Below are 26651 nucleotides of genomic sequence, written 5' to 3' on the forward strand. Positions count from 1 at the left end.
ACATATTATTATTATTACAGTGCATAGGTTCTTTTTGTACGGACATCAGCAATATTCTAGCTACATCAGATCAACCTTTTTTTAACTAGATATGGCAAATTTTATCAGGATGCCAAACCAATGCATGTGGTTACTGATTGCTGGATGGAAAAGCACCATTGGGGGTCAGGGGTCTGCTCCTAGGATGAGTGTGCGAAAACAGCCATTGACCTGCAAAAATCCAATTGGGCCAGTAAATCTCTGCCTGAATGGCTAATGAATTTTCATGGGGTCATTTTTTTAAGAATATCCCTTTCTCTGACTTGTTAAGTTATAGTACACTCTTAACTGATGCAAAATTATGGCCTGATAAAAATGTTCATCATATCTGCAACTTTATGATGACTTACTTAGGTTTTGTTAACATAACCAACATTTTTCACAAATACAAACATGTTTTCTTATTTGTTTCTGATGGTCTTTTACCTTTCGTAATATTTTGCTTAGTTTTATCATTCAAATTTCAGGCTTGAAAATTTTTTTGTGGGCTAGTAACTCAGGCATAACTAGTTCAATTGGTTTTCAAAAGTTCTAAAGAATTTTGGACTCTGCTCGGGACATATCTTAGGTAAAACCAAGAACCCTGTCCACCTTAGCTGACATTAAATGAAATTCTTCTTCTGTCCAAAAGTGGGATTCTCCTCAAATCCATGCATTTCTGTGTATTTAACACTTCACGTACTGGATGCACGTATGACTCGGCTCAATAATTTTATTACCTCCCTTTGCTGGTTCCGCATTCTCAAAGTAGCCAATCAGCTAAGCCGCTGTTACAGTGCGTTGCCAGTGTTAACAAAGGTAGTAACTGTAGCAGGAGAGGTTTATGTTCACATTACGATTCACATTTTATGGGAAATCATATACACAAAGTGTCAGGATTGAATCTTTAAAAAAATATATGCAAAAACTAGTTCTACCTGTTTCAGAGTACCTCTGCATCATTTGCGTTGTCAAGTTGACATCGGATGGATAACAAGTGAGGCAAAACTGACTGGTATGCTCAAACTCCCAGCCCAGACACCTGATTGGATAAAAAACCAGCCGTAGATGCATCCAGGGTATAGTGGATTTATTGGAACGTATACCTTGGAACTTTTTTATGATGCACAAACCAATATCATCATCTCAAAATATTAATTCTGTATCCAACTCTGGAATTGTTACTGATATTTCATGTAGATATTGGCCGAAAGGGAAGCACATCTAGATACATCCTCATACTCTAATATACAGATTTCAATGTTGGTTATCTACTGAAGGATACAGTCGCTCTGTAGTGTTGTGAGAAGAACTGATGGACATATCGTTTGATGATGCTGGTCTTGCCTGTGCCCAGCTCTCCAATCACCAGGATCTTGTACAGGTGTTCCTTCTTTTCTCCTCCACCAGCCTGCAACAAACATAGGTCATTAGCTGATTACTGATCACACAATGCTGAACAGGAAGCTCACAGGGCTGATAACTGAAAAATGTTGCTGGTCTTTTGAACATGTGACCAGCCCTGTACTAAAAACAGGAAACTGAGATAAGATGTTAAAATAATGTAATTAATGAATTACTTGTAGTGAGGTAAACTTAAAAATATGCGAAAGCAAAATTTAAAAAGCACAACTTGGTGGTCACTATTAATTCATTTAGTGTCACTGCCATCCGAATCAGAAAAACAGGCAAAGTCAGAATGGTCAGTATCTTCTCAAGAATAATCTCTACATGTTCTTCATGCACTGAGCACAGGGGATATGTAACTCTCCTTGTGAAAAGTAAACATGTGCAACTGCAAATTTAACAAATACAACTTGGTCAATGAAAGCATTCTTTAGACCAACTACGTTTAGTGTTAGACAAAATGGTAGACTGATCTGTGGAAGTTAAGGTTTGACAGATCATGAACTATACATATGTCATCTAGCTAAAACAATTGTAAACTATATTCGAAATATGACCCGTAGTCAATGACATGGTAAAATATATGCCCATGGAAAATGTACTGCCCCACAGGGCTGGCTGTAAAATAAAGTTGTAAGCTCGCAGTGTAACTAACAAGCACTGGGCCACCGGGCAGACGCTATTTCATGCACTGATTATACATCTTTAAGTAACTATTACCATCCATAAACAAATCCTTCAATGTCATCTACAGGTGTGTTGATAATGTAATAATGGGGGAAAGTTATGGATGTCAGCTTCTACTTCATATGTTTTATCTGATGACACAGGAAGAATATACTCAGAATGTTGTATTTTTCATAATAAAGACACTGACATAAATTTCTTCTTATATTATCAGATATGGTTTTGTTCACTACTGTATGATAGATATCTGTGTGTTCATGACTTTAAAAAGTACTCCCTTTGGTACTTTTTAAAGAGGTCAGGACACATTTTATGTGAGTGGTTGTGAGTGCTGGATTTCACATGATGAAGAATCTGGAGTATGTATCTCTAATACACACTGTCATATCTTGATGAACATCCGCATCAAATGTGATGTAACAGATGGTTTCCGACTGGATGAAACATCCAGAAAATGATGCTATGGCTCTGCATATTATGCAATCCTAATAGCGGTGCTTATTACATGTATGTTGAATACGGTATTGACCATAATAATGATACATTTGATGCGTTGAGGTGAACTTCCTTAGTCCCTAATAGACTTGCATATAGCCTTGTACAACAAAATACATACTGGAAGAGACCTGGTAGTCTGTTTCACATTTCCTGAAAGTGAAACCACTTTATTTTCCCTAATGCCTCGCTCTCCAAAACCCAAACAGAAATAAGCCTAGATTTCCCCAGGTTCACAGTCTATAATAACATCCAAACCCCCAAACTCACTGGGGCTCCTTTTCATTTTAAATGGGTTTATTTGTTACCATCAAAATTACATATAATCAGGCAATCAGTGAAATGATTCCTCACATGTTTTCTTCTATAGGTGGTTAAATTGCCACCAGAAGCACTCTGACTACTTTGTTTCGAGGACCAATCTCTTGAGCAGGAAGAAAGAAACTAAATATCAAACAGTACGAGTTCCTAAAGCTATTTTCTTTATATTCAACAGCCTTTCTGTTTTCATGTCTACAGTTCTGATTAGATGAGTCTTAAAACTGAATTTTCATACAGGAAACACAAAAAGACAACTGAATTATTATAGGCTTTTACATCCTAGGGAATTATGCATGCTGATTAAGACTATTAGACCTTGCATATTTATTTATTTTTATTCATTTATGTCCATCCTGATCCACCAAAATACTGTAGACAAGCAAAACAAAATAAACAAAAAGAAACTAAAAAAAACCCAAAACACAGGTAATAATTTTTGCATCACCTAAGGGCATTAACACACAGTGGCAGGCGGGATGTAGATGAACATTTAGCTATTTAACTATCAGAATGAAATTCAGGTGATTAGGTGGGAAACACAGAAATATATAAAGATAGCTTCAAAATACATCCCTAATCATAACCCATCAAGTCACTATACTGACCTAGGCCATCTTGGCAAACACTCAATACAGTTATCAAAGTGACCATGGTTACCGTCATCACCATGGTTACCATTTTCACCATTACCACCATCATCATCATCATCATCATCAGTACCTGGCAGAAGCAGCAAAATATTATCAAGAGTGTCATCTACAGTGACACGATCACTAATACCTGATGATCATTGCCACCAATATCAAAAGCACCATCATACGAGGGGACGTCAATAAGTTTTGAGCCTAGAGCATTTTTCATACCCAGGTGTCACAGCCTATGGTACAACATTGAACCTTGGGGTGTAGCTGATGTGATATACAAGTTTTGGTATCCTACTCTCAAAAGTTATTGAACCGCTCACATTGACAGAAAGAGACACCCCTCACGGCAGTGAAAATGAATAAAATTGAGTATAGAGCAGTAATTAAGTTTTCAGTTCTTGAAGGAAACCCGGCAAAGAACATTGAAGAAAGGCTTTCAGCAGTTTATGGGAAGTCTCCCTTCATCTACTGCCATCAAACAATGGGTCAATGAATTTAAGCATGGTAGAGAGAGTCTTGAAGATGACCCCCATCCAGGTCGCAGATACAACAAGAATCCAGAAGAGTTTCACTTCAGGCTGGTAACCTGTGATGAAACCTGGATCCACCACTATGATCCTGAGAGCAAACAAGAATCCATGGAATGGAAACATGTCACTTCTCCCAGGACCAAAAAGTTCAAAGCCTCCAGATCAGTGCAGAAGGTAATGGCGACAATCTTCTGGGATAGCACAGGCGTCATCCACATAGATTACTTACCAAAAGGAAGAACAATGAATGGGGAATATTATGCTAACTTGTTGAGGCAAGTGCGACAATCAATCAAGGAGAAGCGCCGGGGCAAAATCAGACGTGGTATTCTTCTACATCAAGACAATGCTCCAGTACACACCTCTCGCGTTGCAGCCGCTGCTGTCCAAGAATGCGAGTACGAAATCTTGCCGCATCCCCTCTACTCTCCAGACCTGGCACCAAGTGATTACCATCTGTTCCCAAATCTCAAGAAACACTTGCGTGGTCGTAGATTTCAGGATGATAATGAGCTTATTGCTGCTACCGAGGCTTGGTTTGAGGACCAAAATGGTGCCTTCTACAGAGATGGCATCAGTGCCTGGCAGAAAGGAGGGAACAAGTATCTTGACTCACAAGGGGACTATGTTGAAAAATAAATGTGGTTCATACCAATATTTTGTGTTTTTCTATGCAAGGCTCAAAACTTACTGACATCCCCTCGTATTCATTAGGCATAACCATCAACACTACAATCATCACCACTACCATCAATGCAGTAGATCAGTGCTGTAGGGCACCAGACAGGTAATTTAGGTGTGCCTTTGTGTAAAAAAAGTGCACCCATACCTTTATGGATTCAACTAAACTTGAAAATCAAAAAAATGATCAATTATATAAACTTGTAAACCTGAGAACATTATTATACTCATAATCGTGACTGCAAGAATAAATCAGTTCTATTTGTCCTGGACTTATGAACTAAGTCACAAACAATCCCAAATATGACATATGTTGCATTTGACCACTTTCTAAATGGCATCGTGTAATCGTAAGTCACAAACTATGTTATCATCCAAAACAGGACTTCCTGTTAATGTGCACACAGGCATCAAAATGGCCACGTTACTGTCCTTCACAGTGGACTGGCCCACCTTAAGACGTGAGATTGAGAGAACCAACAATAAATAGGTTGATGATGTGTTAAATTGGTCAAATATAAGTATTTTTCATTAAAAGAATTATGGTGAAAATTGTTTGTACAATTTTAGCATACTATGTAAACACTGTAAACATATTTAATCCATGTCATTTCAATAGTGACTGTGCTTCTGCACATAAATCAAACACTATTTTGATAACTGTAGATATTAATAATACCCTGCTGTGTGCGTCAGTGAAGAAATGACTATCACTGATATTACATCACATCACATGACCTGACTGGACACATGTCCTCAGTGGCGTAATATCAACTAGTAGTCATCCTGCTTCATTAAGTACATGGGTGACCATGACATAGCTGGGGTATTTTGGACCACAACATGAAACATACTAAAGATTCACTCTAATCAAACCTAAAATACTAAAATTAAAATCATATATTTAACACAGACTGAAACATGACGCTAAGAACATATAAGATAAACTTTATGGATGTCAATTTCTCCTTTACTGTATACATTCCTTGCAAGGAACAGCCCAGAAACTTTGTGTATACAAAAGTGAAGAAACTGACATCAATAATATTTAGTCTTATACTTAATACCAACTTTTACATGCCTGTCCCAACACCACGAGACTAAACTTACCATGACTTCAATGAGATCCTGACTAAAATCTGTCTAACAGTACAGTTTTTGTACATGTGTACACATGTCAAATGTTAATCTGTTCCATAGATAATCCCAGGTGATAAGCTCCCCTAAATATCCTCAATATCACAGTGACTTTAATCTGTCCCCATTGTCAGTACAATACTCATTGTTATTAGCCTAATACTTCAGTTCAAAACTTCAATAACAACCATCAGGCTAATATCTAGTGATGATTCATCCAGGTAAGATACAGTCATCATATCACCATCTAAACTGTCGTATCACATCTCTATTCCGTCACGATATTCACTCTGGTCCTGTTTGCCATCACGGCTTCATTGCATACTTGACACAAATTTCGTCCCTCTTTACACTATTTTTGCAAAGGATTTTTATTTTTCAACGGGTGGCCTTCAAACCAAAATGTTTTGAATGTGTTTCAAAACAAAGCTTGGGGAGAAAGAAGATCAAGGACAAGCATAATAACAGCATGGAGATATTTGACCCTGAAGTCATATGATGGGACTGACGTACAAGTACAAAACAATATCTTACATGGTTAGTATGACATCTGTATTGGGTCTCTGCAGCTGATACACATCCATCATATTCAGCATTCTATTTTTCACTTCATGTTTGATATATTTCATCAGAAACCATGAACTCTAGGCATGTTGCCAAGCCAAAAAAAAAAAAAATAATGTATGCATCACGAGGTTGTCATACATGCATTTCCTTCTCATGTTAAGCATTGTAATTTGACCCGACTAGAGTGATGTTATCATATGATGTTAATTCCCTGAAGTCTTTTGATTACTGCACTATCATCAAGTCAGATATTCTGCTTCACACAGTACCAATGATTTACAACAAATACCAGTAACTGGGGGGACATTGGTGTTTTGTCTTATAGCATTAGAATCTAGGGACACTCTTTACCCTTTATTTTTACAACTGGAACATAGCAATGATCACTATGTGTAACTCTGAACATTGTTTTACTACTATAGCCTTAAATATGTTAAAGGCAGCAAACTTATTGATTGTGGGAGAATGGAAATATTGTATCATTGCACTATTTGCAAGAGGACCCCTCCTACTACTTTGCAATGTATTTGTTAATCTTTTGTGAACTTCAGCGTGTGCAGCATATATTTGCAGCAACAAGACCAGACCTCAATTTTATTTCTTGTTTTACAGATTTCTGTCCTTGAAAAATCTAAACGCAGCCGTGAATGAATTTTGTTTAAAAAATCACCAGTCAGAAAAAGTGATACTTCTTTTAAATCCTAACCACATTTTACTTTTGGCAATGTATTACATGTATACGAAGCAAAAAAACAAAAACAATCTAAAACAAAATTTTCATGTAAGTTTACATGTTTGCCCAATAAAAACATTAGAAAATTTATGTTTTGAGTGGAAGTTTTTTTTCTTATTCTTGGAAAAATACAACCAACAGATACATAAAAGAAATAAAATTGGTATGATTTAAATAAAATCTCAAAATTTTTCAGAAATCTTATTCATTCGAAATGAGTTTTCACTGCTAATATTTCTTCTCTAAAAATCAAAATAGCTTTAAATGTCTCTAGGTATAATTAGTTAATTTGGCTTCTAGTCTGATATTTCCATTTCTCCTCCATTAGAATTTAGATAACTAAAAATTACATTGGCCATGCCAACAACTATAATTGAATACTACACATCTTAAAAGATCTCTCTTTGTACCCACCATTCTCACTGGACAAACCCAATCCTCATTAATTCAACTGCCATAAGCTATGATAACAAGTGTAATGCATTAGTGGCCTGTGGTATTCCAACATCTGATCATTACAGGTTCAATCTTTACATCACAATCTATTGTTTTGGTATCATGATTTGTTTTGGATGAAGATGATACACTCAGATAATATATCCTGATATATAAACTTGTCAGTGTCAGTGAAACACACCCAAAGTCACTGTATTATACCTTACCATATATAGTGCAACATGTTCTCCATTCTCTTTCTCGTACACCATTATGTTTGATATTAATCACAGTATTTCAATATCAAGCTATTCAAATGTAATACCATGTACCACACAGACAAAGATTCTATTCATCTGGGCACCATAATATGAGGTATATACATTATACTGAACACAGCTGACTGTCATATTTGTACATATATGATGAAAACAATAAATATTTACATTAAATAACACTGTATAGAGATACACAGAGGTTCTGGAACATCTGTGTGCACAACCCTGTTTATTGAATCAGTGTGAACCTGTCATGGAAGAGTCACGATCACTTGATCCTGTTATAAATATATGGAACTTCATGGTCTCTGTTTCCAAATTAAAAATTCACACAAATTTTGTCAAGCAACTGTAACTATCCTTCAAGTTGTCACATTTCCTTCGATCAAACATTAAATGGCCTGCTGGGCTAGTGTTGTAACCATCTTTCAGGTTGTGAAATCACCCTTCTTTCAATCAAACATTAAATGGCCTGCTGGGCTTGTAACCATCCTTCAGGTTGTCAAATCACCCTTCTCTCTATGATATATACTATCTGGCCTGGTGGGCTTGTGGTGTAACCATCCTTCAGATTGTTAAATATGTGAAACAGTCCTATGGTGACTTGGGGTAATCATGCCTCATATCAACAGGTCCTGTTAAAGTGGCAAACATGTTACTGTCTTTCATCATTTTGCTCTTGCCAGAAGTGCTCAGTTGGTCAAATTCTTTTGAAAATATTAAAAAAAAAGAATATTTCACACTTTTTTCAACAAAATAAAGCAACAAGCATTGTCACTTAGGTGACATAATCCCTCATTGTACTAGTACGCCTTCCCCAGATGAGGTTTGTGATGAAAAATAAAACCCAACGACCAGTTCTTGAGATCTCGTGTTGACAAGCTTTACATGCAGGTGAACATGCCGAAATCATCGAAGTGTTGGCATAACCTTGAAAATTAAGTGAGGTCACCAGAATGGACCAGGCCCTGCACCTTCCCTAGAATCAGCTCAGTATTGAATATGAAGAAAATTCTGGGAATGGTTCTTGAGATATCTCACTGACAACGGTAAAAGGTTAAAGTCCCCTTGTGACCTTGAAATGAAGGCAAAGGTCACCAAACTGACTGAGACCTGTCTTGTAGTATGATGAACCTAGGGACCAAATATGAAAAGAATCTAGTGAATGGTTCTTAAGATATTCCAATTCGTACATACGTACGGGCGGATGGGGCATAATACTATATCCCCCGCTGAATGTTTTAAGCATAAAAGGACATATCTAGATATATATCATGGAATATAACAGCCAAAAGATGCTCATCTGCTGAGACTGAATAACATAAAAAATAACCAATCACAAACACTTACCAATAAGATATTTTTCTAACCTGCTATACCTTACAAATGTTTTGACAGCTTTCACTTCTTCATAAACATGATATCAAAGGAATGTAAAGGCTGGTCTGTATTACCGAAGCTCTGTTGAAGTACAATGCCAGTGTTGGTTTGACACCATAATAACTGTAATGTGTCCTTGGCCATGTTACAGCCAACAAAGCAGGTGATTTATTCAAGAAAACACTTGCATAAACTACATACAAAGAACTGTATTGTTAACCTTACACAGGCTTCATAATTAATTTTCTGACTGATTCCAGCTACCACCCTGATCACAACCAAACATTGTTACTCCAAAACCTCTACAAACACAATTGCATAAATAATTACAATAGAGATTCTGATCTTCAATCGATTAAAACAGGCATCCTCCCCAGCACTTACAATCCTGTGAAAGGGATATCTAGTGGGATATTTTATAATGTCTTTTCCAGTAAGATACTGAACAGTTCAGCTTCACAGTAATAAAACGCTCCCTCAACCATACAATATAACTGCAGCTCCATATTTTGACCTTGTATGTTGGCTTCAGATTTATTACAGACGTTGTACTCTGGAAACACTGTCCACATAGCAGCCACCACCATATACAGTTATTCCTTTTTGAGATTCAGCAGGTAGTTGGATCAAGAGTTGTGTCATTTCCAGGCACGTATTTTATATTGATGAATAATAATACATTTCAGAGAGAGAGAGAGAGAGTGTGTGTGTGAGTTTGTGTTTGTATTTTTGTGTTTTTGTGTGTGTGTGCTCTTGTGTGTGTTTGTGTGTATGTTTCTCTGAGCTCTGAGCTCTGTGTGTGTGTGTGTGTGCGTGCGCGCGTATGTGTGTGCGTGTGTGTGTGTGCGTGTGTGTGTGCATGTGTGCTGCACTCTGCAATATTTTGCTTACAATTGTGGCTGTAAATATTTGAGTCTAGACCTGACCATCCAGTGACAGACATTATAAGTAAGGATTCACAATTATGACACACAATCAATTACAGAGTCTGCCCACACGATACATTTAGTCAACTTTATGACCATCATCTGTTGCTAGGGGGCTCGACTTGAGAACGCACACAGTAGTTTTGATTTAGGATTAACCTGTACAGCCCCCATGGGTTTCATGTCTGGCTCAATCTAAGTATAACCCATGATGGAGCACACAAATCAATCACAGCTGTCATCATATTTTGTAAGGTTGACCACACAACACCGCTGTCATTTTTCAGTGTTGTTTAATGCCACAATCAGCAGTATTCCAGCTTAGATAATGTGAATAATCATGTTTGGACCACATCATAAAGTGACTGATCATTTATCAAAACTGCTGAATTTGTATGCTATGGCACAGTAAAGATGATCAAAATTGGCAACATGACTAAAAGCATAAAAATGATACTCATGATTGTAAATGGAAAACATGATAAATTTCCCAATTCAAATTACTGAAAACCTATTTATATACCCCATCAAACTGTTTGTCAGTGGTACTCTCAATCTGACAGTGTAACATAGGTGTGGCCAGTTTGAGTGCCGGTGCACATAACAGGAAACCCCATTTTGGATGATAACATAGTTTGTGGACTTATTTGTTCAGAATATTCAGCTCTCAAGTTTAAAGCTTTACATGGTTCTTATACAACAAACTGAAATGACATACTGGTAAGATGTGATGTTTTCCGCATCAGAACAAGCCAAATGCTTAAACAGATGATCATGCTGTTGGATCACTTGATTGTCTGGTCCAGACACAATTATTTACAGACTGCCACCATATAGCTTGAATACTGCTCAGTGCTGAATTAAACAACAAATAAAACTTCTAAAAAGTTGCATTTCTGCCCCTCCTTTAGTGAAATTAAGCACAGGTTCATTCATGAAGCATGAAATACATAAAGCAGGAAAGGACATGTACATCTAAGAGGGCAGGCGGCATTCACCACAGCTGCTGATTGCTGTGACTTGCTGACCAGCGTAGATGATAAGGCCCATGTTTGTTAGTGTGTGGTCAACATCATGTTGTGACAGACCAGAGGTCAGGCACACTGATAGTGATAATAGAGGAGAGGAGGTCACAGAAGGAAAATCAAATGACACATTATTTGGAATTAGTACACAATTATATTTTACACCCCGATTTCAGTTTGTTAATCTGAATATAACTAGAGTCTTTTGGACCTGGAAGGAGGATAGGTAAAACATGTGAAATTTGAAACTAGTTACCAAAGAAAGCAACGGTAAGGTCAGGAGAGGTCACATACAGAAGATTAAAACCTGACTCAGTTCATTCAAAAAGGGCATTCATGGAGGGTAACTTGGAAAAAAGCTCTGTCTGGTGAAAAGGCATACAGAAGCAGGTTGATCCCAACCCAATTTTCATTGACAAGGTCAGTGATGTTCTCACTGAAGGTTGGCAAGGGAGTTAAGCATGATATGACCTCAGCCTACCTGGCGCCAGGTTTTCATTTCAGTGCCCTGGTACCATGTCTCTGTTTCCTTCTCTAGGGACCATAAGTACAATGATCGCAATAAGTCTACACCCCTCAGCCAGCTCCTCTCCCTCTCCTCCTACAGACAAAGTAGCCAGTGTTACCTGGGTGCCTGGCATATGTCTGCGATATGTTTTCACATGTTTGTAATGAGCTCGTAGCTGGCTGGGCATATTGACACAAATACATATCATAAAGAGTTGAGAGTGAACAAATTTAAAAACACAGTCTTATGATACACTGTACATGTTACTGTAGTTAAGCCAAATTTTGGAGACCAGAAAAAGCAGCCTACAGGATGGAGTTGATCTATCTACGGGTAACACTTTCATCAAAATTCTTTTCTGGCAACGGGAAGAAAAATACATTCTATCATTTCACGTGAATGAACAATAGAAAATGTTCAATGAATGCACACTTTTCCAAGCGATCTACTTGTCATAACCTATGATATAATGGGATGAATTCTGATGCATTGATCAGTAAAATATTGTATCTAAAACTATTATTTTACCAAGAAACATATATCCTAGCATTGTGTAATTCTAATTATGTACATGTACGGCTCCAGATAAGGGCCATATCAATGTATGTACGGATGAAAACAACCACGATACAATAGGAAAAGGATGGAAAAAAATACACGCCGCAGCACTACTGTATGACTTTTACAGATTCATTTACAGACATATTTATCTGCAAAAATATTGTTTTATTGTTTATTGACTTGACCTGTCTACACAAGCCATGCTGTGGTGTACTATGAAACAAAACACAAGATTACTAATTCCATTCAGTACTCTAAATGTACTCTCTTTTTTTCCCAGTACTCCTATCGTGAAAAATAAGGAGCAGATACTCTTGATGTTGAAAAATTATCTGGAGCCCTCTATATGCGTATGTAAAGCTCACGATAATTTTTCAAGCAATTGGGTAGTTACTCCCAATGTCTGTTTATGCATGAGTTTCTAACTCTACATACTAGACAAATACATACTGTAATCTTAACCCTTGCATATAATATAAGACCTCTTCACTGACAAAGTCATTTTCTGTTGATCAGACAGTTCATGTGGAAATGTGCGTTGGGTGATTCAGTAGAATTCACCCAAAAGTTTGCCTTCCCTTTCATTTGAATTTTAGAAATTTTCATCACCCCACCATAATCAATGAATGGAGACAAAATCTTCAATATACCAGCACTAGCATATACATTATGATCAACAACAATAGTATTCTGACTACCTCACACTTCTGTGATGAACTTTCAAAGACTTTACATGGAAATATAGCATCCACGGACACAGACACTATGCAGTGGTTCTGAATGCAGTTGGCAATAATGATGTTTGTCACAGCTGGTCTATTCAACTCCAACAACTGATTTCTACAGTTCTAGCAATATTCACAGAACTGATGGCCAAACAAATATTGCCAACATCATGACAATGGGCCAATCAACTGGCACAGAAATAAGACAAGCATGGGAAAACATCCTTACTACTATATTGCTAAAACTAAACTAAAATACTGAAAATTGTCAAAAACAATCAGAACAGTTTTCCATCCATTGTTTAATTACACATAAGGCAAAACCAATTTTAATTCTTGTTTTACAGGTCTGCAGGTTGATTTTTTCAAGAATATGAAAAAATGCAGTAATTTACCCTGCTAATAAAACCTAAAATCCTAATGTTTTTAATGGACAAAATGTAGACTTACAAGAGGATTTTTTTCAGATTGTTTTCTGCCCCATATATGCTTCATAAATTGCCAAAACTAAAAACATTTAGCATTTATTTGAATATGAATAATACATTGTGACTATTTTGTTTCCTACCTGCCTTTAGATTTTCCGAGGACAAAATTCTGCAAAACAAGCATTGGTGTGGCCTAAGAAGAAATTTACATCCAACCACATTCAATAGATTTCCAGGCTTCATTGTTCCATGCTGACAACCACACGTTACATGCAGCTTGCTGGCAAGTCTCTCATTCATAGTCACAACATTGTAAGTGTAATAGTAATATATGGACTAGTTGCCAGATAAAGGAAACATTAAAGTAACCGTGTTGCTTTCCATCTTGCACTGACTCCGCCCACCACAATGTAAATGACCTTCAGTAAAGATGTAAGAGCTGCAGTACCCATGACCGCAATCTGCCCTGGCAATCTGCCCTGACTGACAGGAACCACGACTGACAGGTTTACACCTGAGCGACTTTCTGAAATCCCACATCAGCTACACAATCTCATGAACCGACAACACCATCACACGTTTCAGAAAATTGTCTCCCCTGAGCAAAATATTTCCCTTATATTTCAAGCTCTTTTAATCATTATTCCACTCATTCCTATTCTGAATCTGTCCAACACGAGTAAGTCATCACTATTCCCATCTTCAAAATGCATGATTACAACCGATTAGTCCTGATCATGTGTAAAAGTTGACCATCTGGTGCCCTGGGGTGAGTGAGTGAGTGAGTTTAGTTTTATACAGCAATATTAAGGCCCAGGACACCAGAACAGTGCCTTAGAGTAGAAGATCTACATGACTTACATACATAGTTGATGACAAACTCTGCTGGTGTATTGGTTCAGTCTACTTGCCATGGCCTAAAGAACTATTTGAAAGTTAAGGCTGAAATTCAGGTACATTTACTTTCCGCAATGATTCTTAAACACAAATACTTGCTTTCCTTCATAAACACATGTTGCTCCTGTGACACTGAAGTGAAAGACAACTAAGATCCTAGTTCAACTCATCACAGAATATCTGTCAAAGACAGCTTGTGTTATACATACTAACAAGACCAAACTATACTAACTCTCCACTCTCTCAACACAAGGATGCCAATCAGTGAAGTTCGTATCCCTGGAATCAGACAGGTGAACACCATATTCATGTCTCACTGGATCATAAAAAGTTACCCTGGTTACACAAGAATGTTTCAAAAACTGCCACGAATATAAAAATGCAATACACATGTTCAAACATTTAACCATTTTAACAAAGTTGATAGTTACATGGCCAATGGTTGTACTGAGTGTCATCCACACAGTCAACATGACTTTACATAGTGAAACATTTGTATTGTTCATTACAAGAGATGCACATGAATGATTGGTCAACACAAGCATGATGCCGTGATTCAGTGATAGCATTTAATGTGAAGATGAGAGAGTTGGGTTTAATTAATGCCACTTGGCACCTGCCACCCATGTGGGGAATCGAACCCAGGTCTTTGACGAGACAAGCAAATGCTCTAACCACTTGGCTACCTAACTGCCCGACCTCATAAGGAACTACCAGTAATACAGAGGCACAGCTGATGACTGACAATAGTCCTTTCTGAATCTGAGTCTTCAGTTTGACGAGCGGACGCTTTGACCATCTGACAGGCTACCCTGCTGGCCCAACCGGAATTGGAACCCATGCAGAGTCAACTGTGGCACCTTAGTCATCTGTTTCAATGAGTAATCATTACACATACAAAAGCTTGCTCGATGTCTATGCACTGAACCCACAAATGTAACAATACTATGAGATGGAGATCTTATTCACAAGTTCAAATGGTTATAATTTTCAAAAGTACGTAACTAACTAACTACTAAACAAGACTAAACACTAATAGAGAACTTATCATACACAATCCAGAGGAAGCTATAGAAACAGAGGATTTGTTAATAGAAAGAATTCACAGAAAATTAAGCAGGATTATAGCAAATAGAAAGCCTGCAAACAAAAAGATTTGTATAGGAGAGAATATAAAGATGATGGAGAGCTATTTCAACCAGCACAGTAGACCCTTTACATGCCATGCTAGCAATAAATGTGTTCTAAAAGCACAGCATAACCTATACATAATTGCCATGCTACTACAAGCCAGTGTCTGTACTTGCATAGCAACAGAATAAAATGTGCAGGCCTCGCCCTCACCCTCACCCTGCTCTTTCCAGAAATAAGTTGTTTTATGGTTTGAACACCCAGATGATCTATGGAAGAGGAACTCGCCTTGTCCATCTTATACCGAACTCCTGTGTCCAATTCATCAGGCCGATACTCCACACTCTCCGTCGTCAGAGTTGAGCTCACATTCATCCTCCTGCTCTACACTAATCATAGAGCACACAAAATGGACATCCACCTCAAGCATATGCTACACATAAAAACATTGCTATGACCCCGAAAGTTGAAGCTTGCCTCACCAGCCCATAGTCCCAACCTCTGAGCTGCAGTAGTCCAAATGAAGGGTATCTCTGTACAGCTGTCACCTACACCAACCATGATCCACAGGAGATTGGTTAGAACCACTCAACCAAAAACACATGCTGGGAATGAACAGTCACACCAGCAAATCAAATACAAAGGCTCAGAGGACACTTGGCTAATTGGACATTCGTCTGTACTACACAAGTGAATGTAAAAATTGCCACATCATTAAAACGCCTCATTCTGCAGCCATAAAAATTATATTGCAATAACAGTAGTAACAATTACCTTGTATAATCTTATATGGCCACTGGCATTCCCCTACAGCAACGCCTTGACAAACTATCAAGTGTGACTGGTTTGATATTATGTAAGAGTGAACAATACTGAACGATGTAGTCACATGGTTGTGCACTGGAATGTGACCACTCAGTGATAATGCAGCCACACATGTAGCTATCTTTGGGCACTTAGTGTTGTGCTATTTTTATCTTTTTACACATTAATATAACCCTGATATATACAACTCCACAATATCATGATCACTGAGGTCAACTGGTAAGGGACACAGTCGAGTGCTCTGACTAATGACTGATAAATACCAATTGTTACATGACTGGTCTTGATTTTCCCTGAACCTGAGGAAATCCAGACTTGCTTCATTAAAGACCCAATAAACTTTTGGGTTTTTTCCTACTCTTTCATCCATTACATATGAAGGACTTGAGGCTTGTATTAAGCGGAACACCAAATTCATTCCTTGGTTGTGGTTGTGGATAACTTGTGGTTAATATATACTAAGCAATTAAGAGTTGCCAAAAGTCGCCTGCTTCAGTCTCGCCCATCACTGAAACCAGTGAGACTGGTTATGTAACTATGTCGCCAGAGCACAGCAGCGAGCCTGAAGCGACATAATGTTGGAAAGGATTTTCAGTAAGTTGTTTATGAGTGAGTGAGTGAGTGAGTGAGTTGGGTTTTACGCCACACTCAGCAATATTCCAGCTATATGGCAATGGTCTGTAAGTAATCAAGTCTGAACCAGACAATCCAGTGACCAACAAAATGAGCATCGATCTGTGCAATTGGAAAATGATGACATGCATCAACCAGGTCAGCGAACCCAATCCTGTTACTCACCTCTTACATGCTGAATAAGGTAGTTAAATGTTGAAATGAGTAGTTTTAATGACAGTGTTACATTTATAATGATGCCAATTAACGATTTATTTATTTGTACCCCCTTAGAGTATATGTGATCATTAAGGGCTTTAGCATTGCAGAAAGGGCAGTGTGGAAGGCAAAATAATGCAGCTCAGAGACTGACAGACTAGTGAGCTCTCTACAGTCATGAATGAGATGTGGAAAAGATAACATTGCACTAGACAAAAGTGGCAGTGGTAGGGATTGTGAAAATAGTGTTATCTATTCAAAGTGATGAGCTGACCATCTTTGTTTAAAATTTTATACGCTATTCAGAACTGAAACACATAAAGAGAGGGAATTTATGGGTATCACTTTCTGTATAATTTAGCATATGACTTGGCATCCATCTCAGATGGCACTAAACAGTCACTGCTGACAAGTCCAACATCATCAGGGGCTGAAGGAGTAAGAATATACTCCAAATATTGTATTTCCAGGTAGCATGTATGTTTCATTCATGTAATATTTGAGCTAAAGTCCTGTCAATAAAGTCAATATACTGATGACGGCAAACATTCATATCAATGTCCAAATAAAACGAAAGTGGTCATCAAGAATGCTTAGAAATGAAACGTCCTGTGACTCAAATGCTGGGCATATACATAGCAGGGAGTTTACTACCATCACAAACCTAAGTATCCTTTGCTGGCATCATGCAAGAAGTATATATTTTTCAAATTTGGGAATTTTTAAATTCTCAATTTTCTTTAACCATCATAAATAAGGAGGTATTTTAACATTACACTTAAAATGTTCAACATAATTGTGTAAACTAACCATTAGCCATGCTGAATTGCATCTTTGAAGGACTAGCTAACAGTGACATCTAAGTCACGCTTAAAAATTCTGTGCATAACACAGACCTAGAAAATCATGAATCATTCACTCAAAACTAACATGAGAATTTGTCTTCAGGCATTGCGTCACAGTTCATGCTTGAAGTCTGCCTCAGTCCCTGAACCACATTACTTTTCCTTCCACCTGGCCCTTCCTGCAATGCCAAAACCCTAAAAGAAACAATTTTTTATTTCGACAGGTCTCCAATCTCCCTAATCTCCTCACTCACACAGGCTTCTTTCTCATTTAGATGGGTTTATTTGTTACTTATGATCTATATATTTTCAGGGATTAAGCATTAGTGTACACTCCCAGAAGAAGAGTAATGTGAATGTTCACTGACATCTTGATTCATCACAACAGTAGATACCATGTGACTGTGTGTCTCTCACTGGCACGTATCATACTTATGTAGGAGCTCAGACTTGACCCACCTGACCCACATGTGACTGACTGAATTACAGACCATCAGCATCATCAGGGTTAAGTCAGTTTACCTTTGATATAAGCTTCTTGATAGGTAGTCATTATGTTATCTGAGGTCTGTCATGTCCCTTGTACATTTATAGACTGACACTAGATCTCTGCATAGAACATAATTTTGACAGAAACAAACACACCCTTTTAAATTGTGTGAGTTTAGGTTTATGCCTCACACAGCAATATTCCAGTGGTCTGTAAATCACAGACTCTGGACCGGACAATCTAGTGGTCTACAACATGAGCATCAATTTGCACATATGGGAACTGAGGACATGTGTCAGTCAAGTCAGCATGCTTTAAACCAGAAGATCCTGTTAGTCAAGCATGTGTTGCTGAAGACCAATATTATAACCCCGACCCTAACTGGGCCCCTTCTAAATGGAAATGGATCTTCAATGAGATAGGACATTTGGAGTCTAAGGAAACCCATTTAGGGCTTTTGCAGAAAGTGCAAAAATGGAGTGGTTCAGGGACTGTGAGACAGACACAAGACAGACAGACTTCGACATATCAAATCACAGATGCCCTGTATCACTACACCCACCTGATACATACTACTTGTGAGTCATATGTGACACAACTGGTTAACTGATTCTCCTGGTTATATTGTATCTTTGTTTTACTTACATCATTACTAGAGAATTACTTTACCCTCTGCTGGGATTGTATCTAAACAGGCTAAAAGGATGACTTGCACACCCAATTTGCAGAATGTCTGTGGGGAACCTTTCCATCACAGTACCTAATCCAGACATTCTGGATACAGAATGAGTGAGGGGCACATGCTATACAGTACTGTGTCAACATTACTTGGGAGCAGAATGTCCAGGGGCATATGCTATCACCGGCACTGTGTCAACACAACCTGGGAATATAATGTCCATGGGGTACGTGCCAACATGGTACTGTGTCAACACAACCTGGGAACAGAATGTCCACGCAGCACGAGCCAACATGGTACTCTGTCAACACAACCTGAAACATACTGTCTACGGGGCAAGTGCCAACATGGTACTGTACCAACACAACCTGGCAGCAGAATGTCCACGGGGCACATGCCAACATGGTACTCTGTCAACACAACCTGGGAACAGAATGTCCACGGGGCAAGTGCCAACATGGTACTGTGTCAACACAACCTGAGAACAGAATGTCCAGGGGGCTCGTGCCAACATGGTACTGTGTCAACACAACCTTAGAGTATAATGTCCACGGGGCACGTGCCAACATGGTTCTGTGTCATCACAACCTGGGAACAGAATGTCCACTGGGCATGTGCCAACATGGTACTGTGTCAACACAACCTGGGAACAGAATGTCCACGCGGCACGAGCCCACGTGGTACTGTGTCAGCACAACCTTAGAATATAATGTCCATGGGGCACGTGCCAACATGATACTATGTCAACACAACCTGGGAACAGAATGTCCAATGGGCATGTGCCATCATGGTACTGTGTCAACTCAACCTGGGAATACAGTGTCCACGGGGCATGTGCCAACATGGTACTGTGCTAACACAACCTGGGAACAGAATGTCCAGGGGGCATGTGCCATCACGGTACTGTATCAACACAACCTGGGAACAGAATGTCCAGGGGGCACATGCCAACATGATACTGTATCAACACAACCTGGGAACAGAATGTCCAGTGGGGCACATGCCAACATGGTACTGTGTCCAGAATGTGAGTAAGTTTAGTTTATGTCGCTTATAGCAATATTCCAGCAATATCATGGTAGGGGACACCCAAAATGGGCTTCTCACATTGTACCCATGTGAGGACTCGAACCCAGATCTTCGGTGTGATGAACAAACACTTTAATCACTAGACTGCCTACCATGTCATTACTTGTTAGACACTGCAGCTGACTCATTACATAAGGTTTTTGTCCAATCCGTGAAACCAACCAAGTTAGTGTTTTCATAGCAAATGTCCTCACATGACACTTTCCAGCAGGATCATATCACAGTAACCCAATCATCATAACCCAAGACAATCAACAGAACAGCATAACTTTCTTACATGCCATATACAAACAGACCACTAAATTACAGTAAATCCAGTAAGTGAATACGGTTTTGAGCCACTTTTAGCATTATTCCAGTAATATCTTGGCAGGGACACCATAATATGTGGATTTGGTTGTAGTTTTATGCCACACTCAGCAATATTCCAGTTATATGGCAGCAATATGTAAAATAATCAAGTCTGGACCAGACAATCCAGTGATCAACAGTATGATTTCAAGACAAGGACTCAGTATTATGTGGCTCGTGTGCAAAACCAAGGATGCCTCAAGCGGAGACATGCATGCAGTAAGAAACATACCTTGTAAAGTTTAATTCGATGTTTCATTTCTCAATGATGGTTGAACATATATCCCGAGCACATCGATTATCGTTAATGTGAAACCAATTATCCAGTGAGTTCCTCTGGTATACTGTGCTAAAATAACTGTGTTTGTGATTAAGGATTACCATCTACCTTTAACCTCTATCGTGTCAAATATTGAAAAGGTTTTCCAGTTTTATTCAGTGTTCTTTTCTAAATGAATAACTCGACAGTTTTTTCACACAGTAACAAGCAAACAATGACAAAAGGCTTCAACCATAAACAGGTGTAAACCCTGAAATTCATGCATTTACTGAAAATTTTCTGATGATGTCATGGCAAGTTTCTCAATCAATTTAATCATACAGAATAGTCTATTGACTATACACAGTTTGAAACAGTGTCAGTGTTGATATGCCATATGAAGTCCATTTTAGAATGTATTTCAGCAACAATTGTTACATCATGTGTTTCAGCAAATGAGGGATGAACACGATGAAAGGGCAGGTTGATGCAGGTTTAAACATGTACCCATTGTTATGGCACCTATAGACCACAGACACTGGGAATTCTACAACCTGCAGATGTTGGCATGGGTAGGTGTTAAACATTATCATGGACTGTTTCAATTGCTAGCTTCAGCTGTTGGTAGCAACGCAATATATATATTGGACTGTTACAACCGTTAGCAGTAGAGAGAAAACCAATAATAGTTGAGATTGAACTGTGTTGCCATATCTACTAACACAAAGTTGAAAGGCTGAGAGTAGCATAGTTCACAACAGTTTCGACAAAGTTTGCAGTTAGGAAGAGCTGCACCTTGTTGAAATGGTAGAGAGCAACCTGTTCAATACTGTGGCAGTAGGTAGTCTAGTGGTAAAAGTGTTTACCCATCAAACTGATAGTTAGAGTTTGATTCCTACATGAGTACAATCAGTGAAACACATACATGCTTGGTGTTCCTTTCCACATTGCTAAATGTAGCATAAATCATATTCAACTCCTTTTGCATTTTAAGACATTTTCCTGGTAATATAGATCTATGAGTGACACAAACAGAGATATAGAAATATAGCTCTTAGAAATGTAGCAGTAGAATAACTATGTATATTTATTGGCCAAAAGACTCCTGCTTTGAAAAATGTGGAACCTTTAGGCCAGTACTGTGAGTGGTATGATATTCACTTACAAAAATACATACAGATAACATACACAAAGATAACCATCTTTACCCTTCAGTGTGAGAGATCTGCATTGTCACTGTCAGTTGTAATCTATGCATAAAGGAAGTTCCGGTGCACTGCTGACCACTTATCTACAACACAACTTCAAATCGATTCTAACTAACAGATTAAATGGCCTGGCACTAAGGAAGCACAAACCAATTAAACAGGTGAACTGCTACACATTTGCATACACACGAGTAGCACACAAGCAGTTACATGGCAAGTGAGTCTAACGGCACTCACCGCTCTTTCACGTAAATTATCCGGGCCAAGCTTACACAACTTGTCACAAGCGGTACACTGGTGAAGTAACCTATTTCGGCGTTATATGTCACAAACAAAGAGCACAACTAAGATTCTAAATCGAATCAAAATACTGGAGAAATGTTTGGTGAACCCGATGAATTACTGACATGGGGTGTTAGCGTCAGGGGGCCATGCACATGATATTGCCGTATCGAGATGAGGGCCTGGGTCACATGACGGTAAACTTAACCATTAAAACTTATCAACCCACTAAGGAGGTACTATATGAGTAATAAATGATTCAGTCACTGAAATAGATAAGAACCGAGCCCTACATTGATAGATACATCACCGCGCACAAGAAATTTCACTCACCATTGCGATATTTTCGAACACCTTTTGACTATCACATGACACAGGGGTAATCTGTAAATATTGCCGTAGACAAATGGTTTGTCGTAAACAAAACGACGATATATTTATGTAAATGAATGTTAGATTTTACAAAGATATTAACATATGATTGCTTTTTATCTATATCGTAGCTGTATTTGTTGTATATTTAAGTTTACTAACAATGAGAATGTCGTAAAATTCTAAACTGGGTTCTGTCTACATTTGCGCACGAGTACCTTGCGTGTTGTGATCACGTGTTGGTGAAGAACAATTCTGTCGGTGCGTTTATTTCCAGGGAACTGTAAATTATCCAAACTCTATTCTGATTTGATCCTTTGTTGGAAGATGGGCAATATTCAGTTAGTTACACTTCCGTATATATTCTCAATTCAACTAGCTATGCTGTATACCCTGATGGAAAATATATAATGCCTTCCGTGCGTCCCTATAGTCTGTCGTACCAGGGAGCCTATATAGAGGGGGAGAAGAAACTCCTCGAAAAGCCGCTGAACGCATGTCTCTGGTCGTTACGTAACCAGTGTAGACAATATGGTGGCAGAGTAGTATTTACGATTGAGCCCGGTTTATTTTCAATAGCTGATTAAGTTCGCTGAGTGTTCTAACATCTGAAACCCTACATGTAGAAGATATAGGTTAACTATTTTGTCACTTCAGTTTAAGTCAAATAATTGATATTAGTGTCAGTATTAGGACAGTAGGTTTGTAATAAAGTTTCAAGTCGGTACGTTATAGCTCACTGGCTTCTATTCTCGATTCACCCCGAAGATAGACTAAACTGTGCTGATAAAAACTCCTTTCACACATTCGTTTAATTTTTAGAAGGAAAACATACCTTTAGTTGAAAGGTATTTGCAAGTAGTAGTGACAGTTTTATGACTTAAAAAATTGTTAGAGTGTAATTGAGGTGTGTGAAAAATATGACATTTCGCCGATCTGCCATTGAAATGCTACACGCCATTGTTTGAGTGTTTCTAGTTATTTCTTCATGAATATCTTTCACATACATAATTCATATGAGGGGAATATACTATCAGGTGAAACGTATTTGCAAGTAATAGTGATAGTTTCATAATCTAAGAAAGAATGTTAGTATTTGAGGTGTGTGAAAAATATGAAATATCGCGGATCTGTTCTGACCCGCCATTAAAATGCTGGGCGCCTTTGTTTGAGTATCCCTGGTCGTACAGACCCTGAAGTACATATATCCGAGAAAGCCCACGCAAATCTATAAAAATGTGTCAAGTCTAGATTTCCTTATCTTCTGAAAATGAAGAAAGTCTCAGGGCTCCATTTCATTATATTATTATTTTTTTCACTTTGAACGTTGTTTTTGTCAGCAACATATGTTCATTTCAGAGACTAGCTGTTAGTCTAGTCCGTTCCGTTCGGTGGTATTTACGGGGGAAAACTTATATCTGCACAGTAACAAAGATAGGCGATTTAGCCCCACAGTCCCGGTGCAGGACCAAATTCTGACCTGGTTTTGAAATATATTTCAGGGAATGTGACGCGATTCACAGTGCAGAGTTGCGCCCTTTGGGCACGCAAGGAAGCTGTTATGATAGGTTTGAATTATGTTTCAAGCATATCCGTGGCCATTGGTATCACCAAAGTGGTATTAGCGCCAGAGATCGGCATCACTCTGGGCTTTCGTCAAACACTTTTGTCACACACCATGATTCTACTACAATGCGGTAGTGTTAATTCAAGTTATTCAGAGCATAAAGTAGTGAGTGAGATAGTATTTTCTCAATTTGTCAGCATATATGACCGTACATGGCCAAATGTTGTCAAGTATCCATTTTAATTTAAATGGAATCAGTGTTTTCCTGTAACACAGCTTCATTGCAAGATCGATTGTAATTATGATAATTGTTCGCTACTGTCGAAATGTGCTAGTCAAGCCTAAAACAGACTTAAAGTGTACCGGTACGTTCGGGCCCTCTTGACAGTTATTCAATAATATTCTGACACCTCGTTACAGATAGGTGAGGATTTACACTCACTCATCAGTCACATTCAAGGCATGGAGTCTGATGTTTTATTACTCGCCCGTGGAAGATACTGCGGTGTGATATTTTACGGCAATATTCACTAATATTGATATTGCACTAATGTTTCTCCAGTTCTATGACTAGTGTGATAACCCTAGACGTATGACATCATAAGGGGATTCAGAGTTGTGACGTCACAATGCTAATGCTGCTGTTGCAGTGACAGGGGACCTTGTTTGACTCGAGGAAAACTGGGAGTCCTCACGCTGTAGCCGAAGTTTCTATCAATTTGTGTTGGGAGTAATAAACAGAATACTAGACTCGCTTCCGTTTGATGCCAAATCTTTCACTCGTTTAATAAAAATGGTATTGCACGGAAGGTCGTTTACTATCCTCTATATGTGCGACAAAGAGATGTATAAACTGGCGCCAATTAGTGCAGTACGCCAAGGTTGCATGTATAGTCGTGTTGTTTTTATTTCATTTACACATATACTCAAATTGGGATTTGAAATCGTGAAATCCGAGGGGAACATTTGTGGTGATGAGCTATATTAAGTTATGTTACTATTATTCTCAAAGAAGGAAATGTGAAGGGAACAGTGTACTGAATATTTGAAACTTCCTGTTATACCCTTGAACAGACCTGGGTCATTTTTAGTCTGTTAGTGTCCTGTAGGGATTACCGCACGAATGAAGTTTCCTGTTAACTACATCAGGTAAGTCGTAACTGACTGCTGATCTATGTAATCACAAACTCACTGATTATGTGTAATACAATTGTAGTCAGGTTTCAAGGAAAACCTGTCTTTGGAAACAGAGACAGTGTATCTAGCTTAAAGGTTTTTACCAGTTACGTTTAAGTATAGAATTGGTGTGTCGGGAATATGGAGGAATATTACGTTATTGGACAAAACAGATGATTAGTAAACGATACAGATAAACTAAATTGGTAAATAACAGATAAACTAAATTGGTAAATAAAAGTATGCACTCATTTTAATGGCAGCTACATTTAAAGAAGAAACCTTTACTCGAGGATACTCTTTAAACAACACACCAATGCGCCTCTCCACAAACAGGTCAGTGTATAATTACGTTTTGATAACGTTCGGAATGTAGTATAGTCCGTTCCAGTTTTCAAAAGATTTCAGTTTTTAAAGGGATGTTAATAAAAGTAAATGATTGCCTAGGCGTAATATTTTCTCAGATTTTGTAAGTTTTCTTTCTCCACTCAGCAGAAATTGATGTAACAAAACTAGGGGTATGCGTGTTCTGCAAGTATTCATCTGCTGTAATCTTAGAGGGAAACCGGTTTCTGCCTTACGTAATAACTCCCGCGTGCTGAGTTTTTATTCTAAAACCGCCGTTATTCTCTAAAGACCATTAATCACTCACACAAAGTACAAGAAGGCCCCACAGACTATTTATTTCCGCCCACTGATGGAATTCGATTACACAACACCTTTCACCTTTCTATACTGTGTTTTCAGTGTGTTGAGAACAACTGGTTGAGTCATAACGCATGTATGGGCACAGGTTCCTATTGTTTGGCATGAAATGCATGTGGACTCGGGGGTTTTGTAAATAACTCTTCATCTAATGACCCAATCGATCTCAAACTTTGCAAGTGGATGTTTTGTCAGACAACCTAACGACGTTGTAAATCACCGATTTTATGCACTTGTATGAAAGAATCTGTAACTGATTAACAAAATAAACAGCAGAACGCAGACTGCTTGCAGAGGGAGGTAGCCAGTGACCTGTAACAGCGGGAGTGTTGTGTCAGAAAGGTCAACGTTTGTCAGTGAAGGTCAGCTCTGCATGTGACGGGTATGCAGAGGTGTCACAGGTCGTGAATATGGTAAGGTGGGTGCCAACTGTTAACCATCATACGGAGTTTGTTTCT

At 38.4% G+C, this 26651-nt stretch overlaps 1 protein-coding gene and 1 long non-coding RNA gene across 4 annotated transcripts in view; one reads left to right on the top strand and one right to left on the bottom strand.

The window, feature by feature from the left end:
- LOC137278022 (ras-related protein Rab-32-like) overlaps positions 1-22775 on the bottom strand; it is a 31054-nt gene extending 8279 nt beyond the window's left edge. Inside the window, exons 1-3 of one of the 3 annotated variants that reach the window (XM_067810056.1) lie at positions 22707-22749; positions 15734-15903; positions 1304-1429 (exon numbers count right to left, since the gene is read on the bottom strand). In XM_067810056.1, coding sequence (XP_067666157.1) covers positions 1304-1429; positions 15734-15889 — 282 coding nt within the window. In that variant the 5' untranslated portion in view covers positions 15890-15903; positions 22707-22749. Of the gene's footprint in view, positions 1-1303; positions 1430-15733; positions 15904-16288; positions 16304-22706 lie in introns of those variants that run through there. The other 2 variants (XM_067810057.1, XM_067810058.1) reach the window with 2 other exon arrangements.
- LOC137278034 (uncharacterized) overlaps positions 1-26651 on the top strand; it is a 173767-nt gene that overhangs the window by 94786 nt on the left and 52330 nt on the right. The window lies entirely within an intron of this gene.

This window comes from Haliotis asinina, chromosome 3, assembly GCF_037392515.1.
Source record: "Haliotis asinina isolate JCU_RB_2024 chromosome 3, JCU_Hal_asi_v2, whole genome shotgun sequence".
Taxonomy (NCBI): domain Eukaryota; kingdom Metazoa; phylum Mollusca; class Gastropoda; order Lepetellida; family Haliotidae; genus Haliotis; species Haliotis asinina.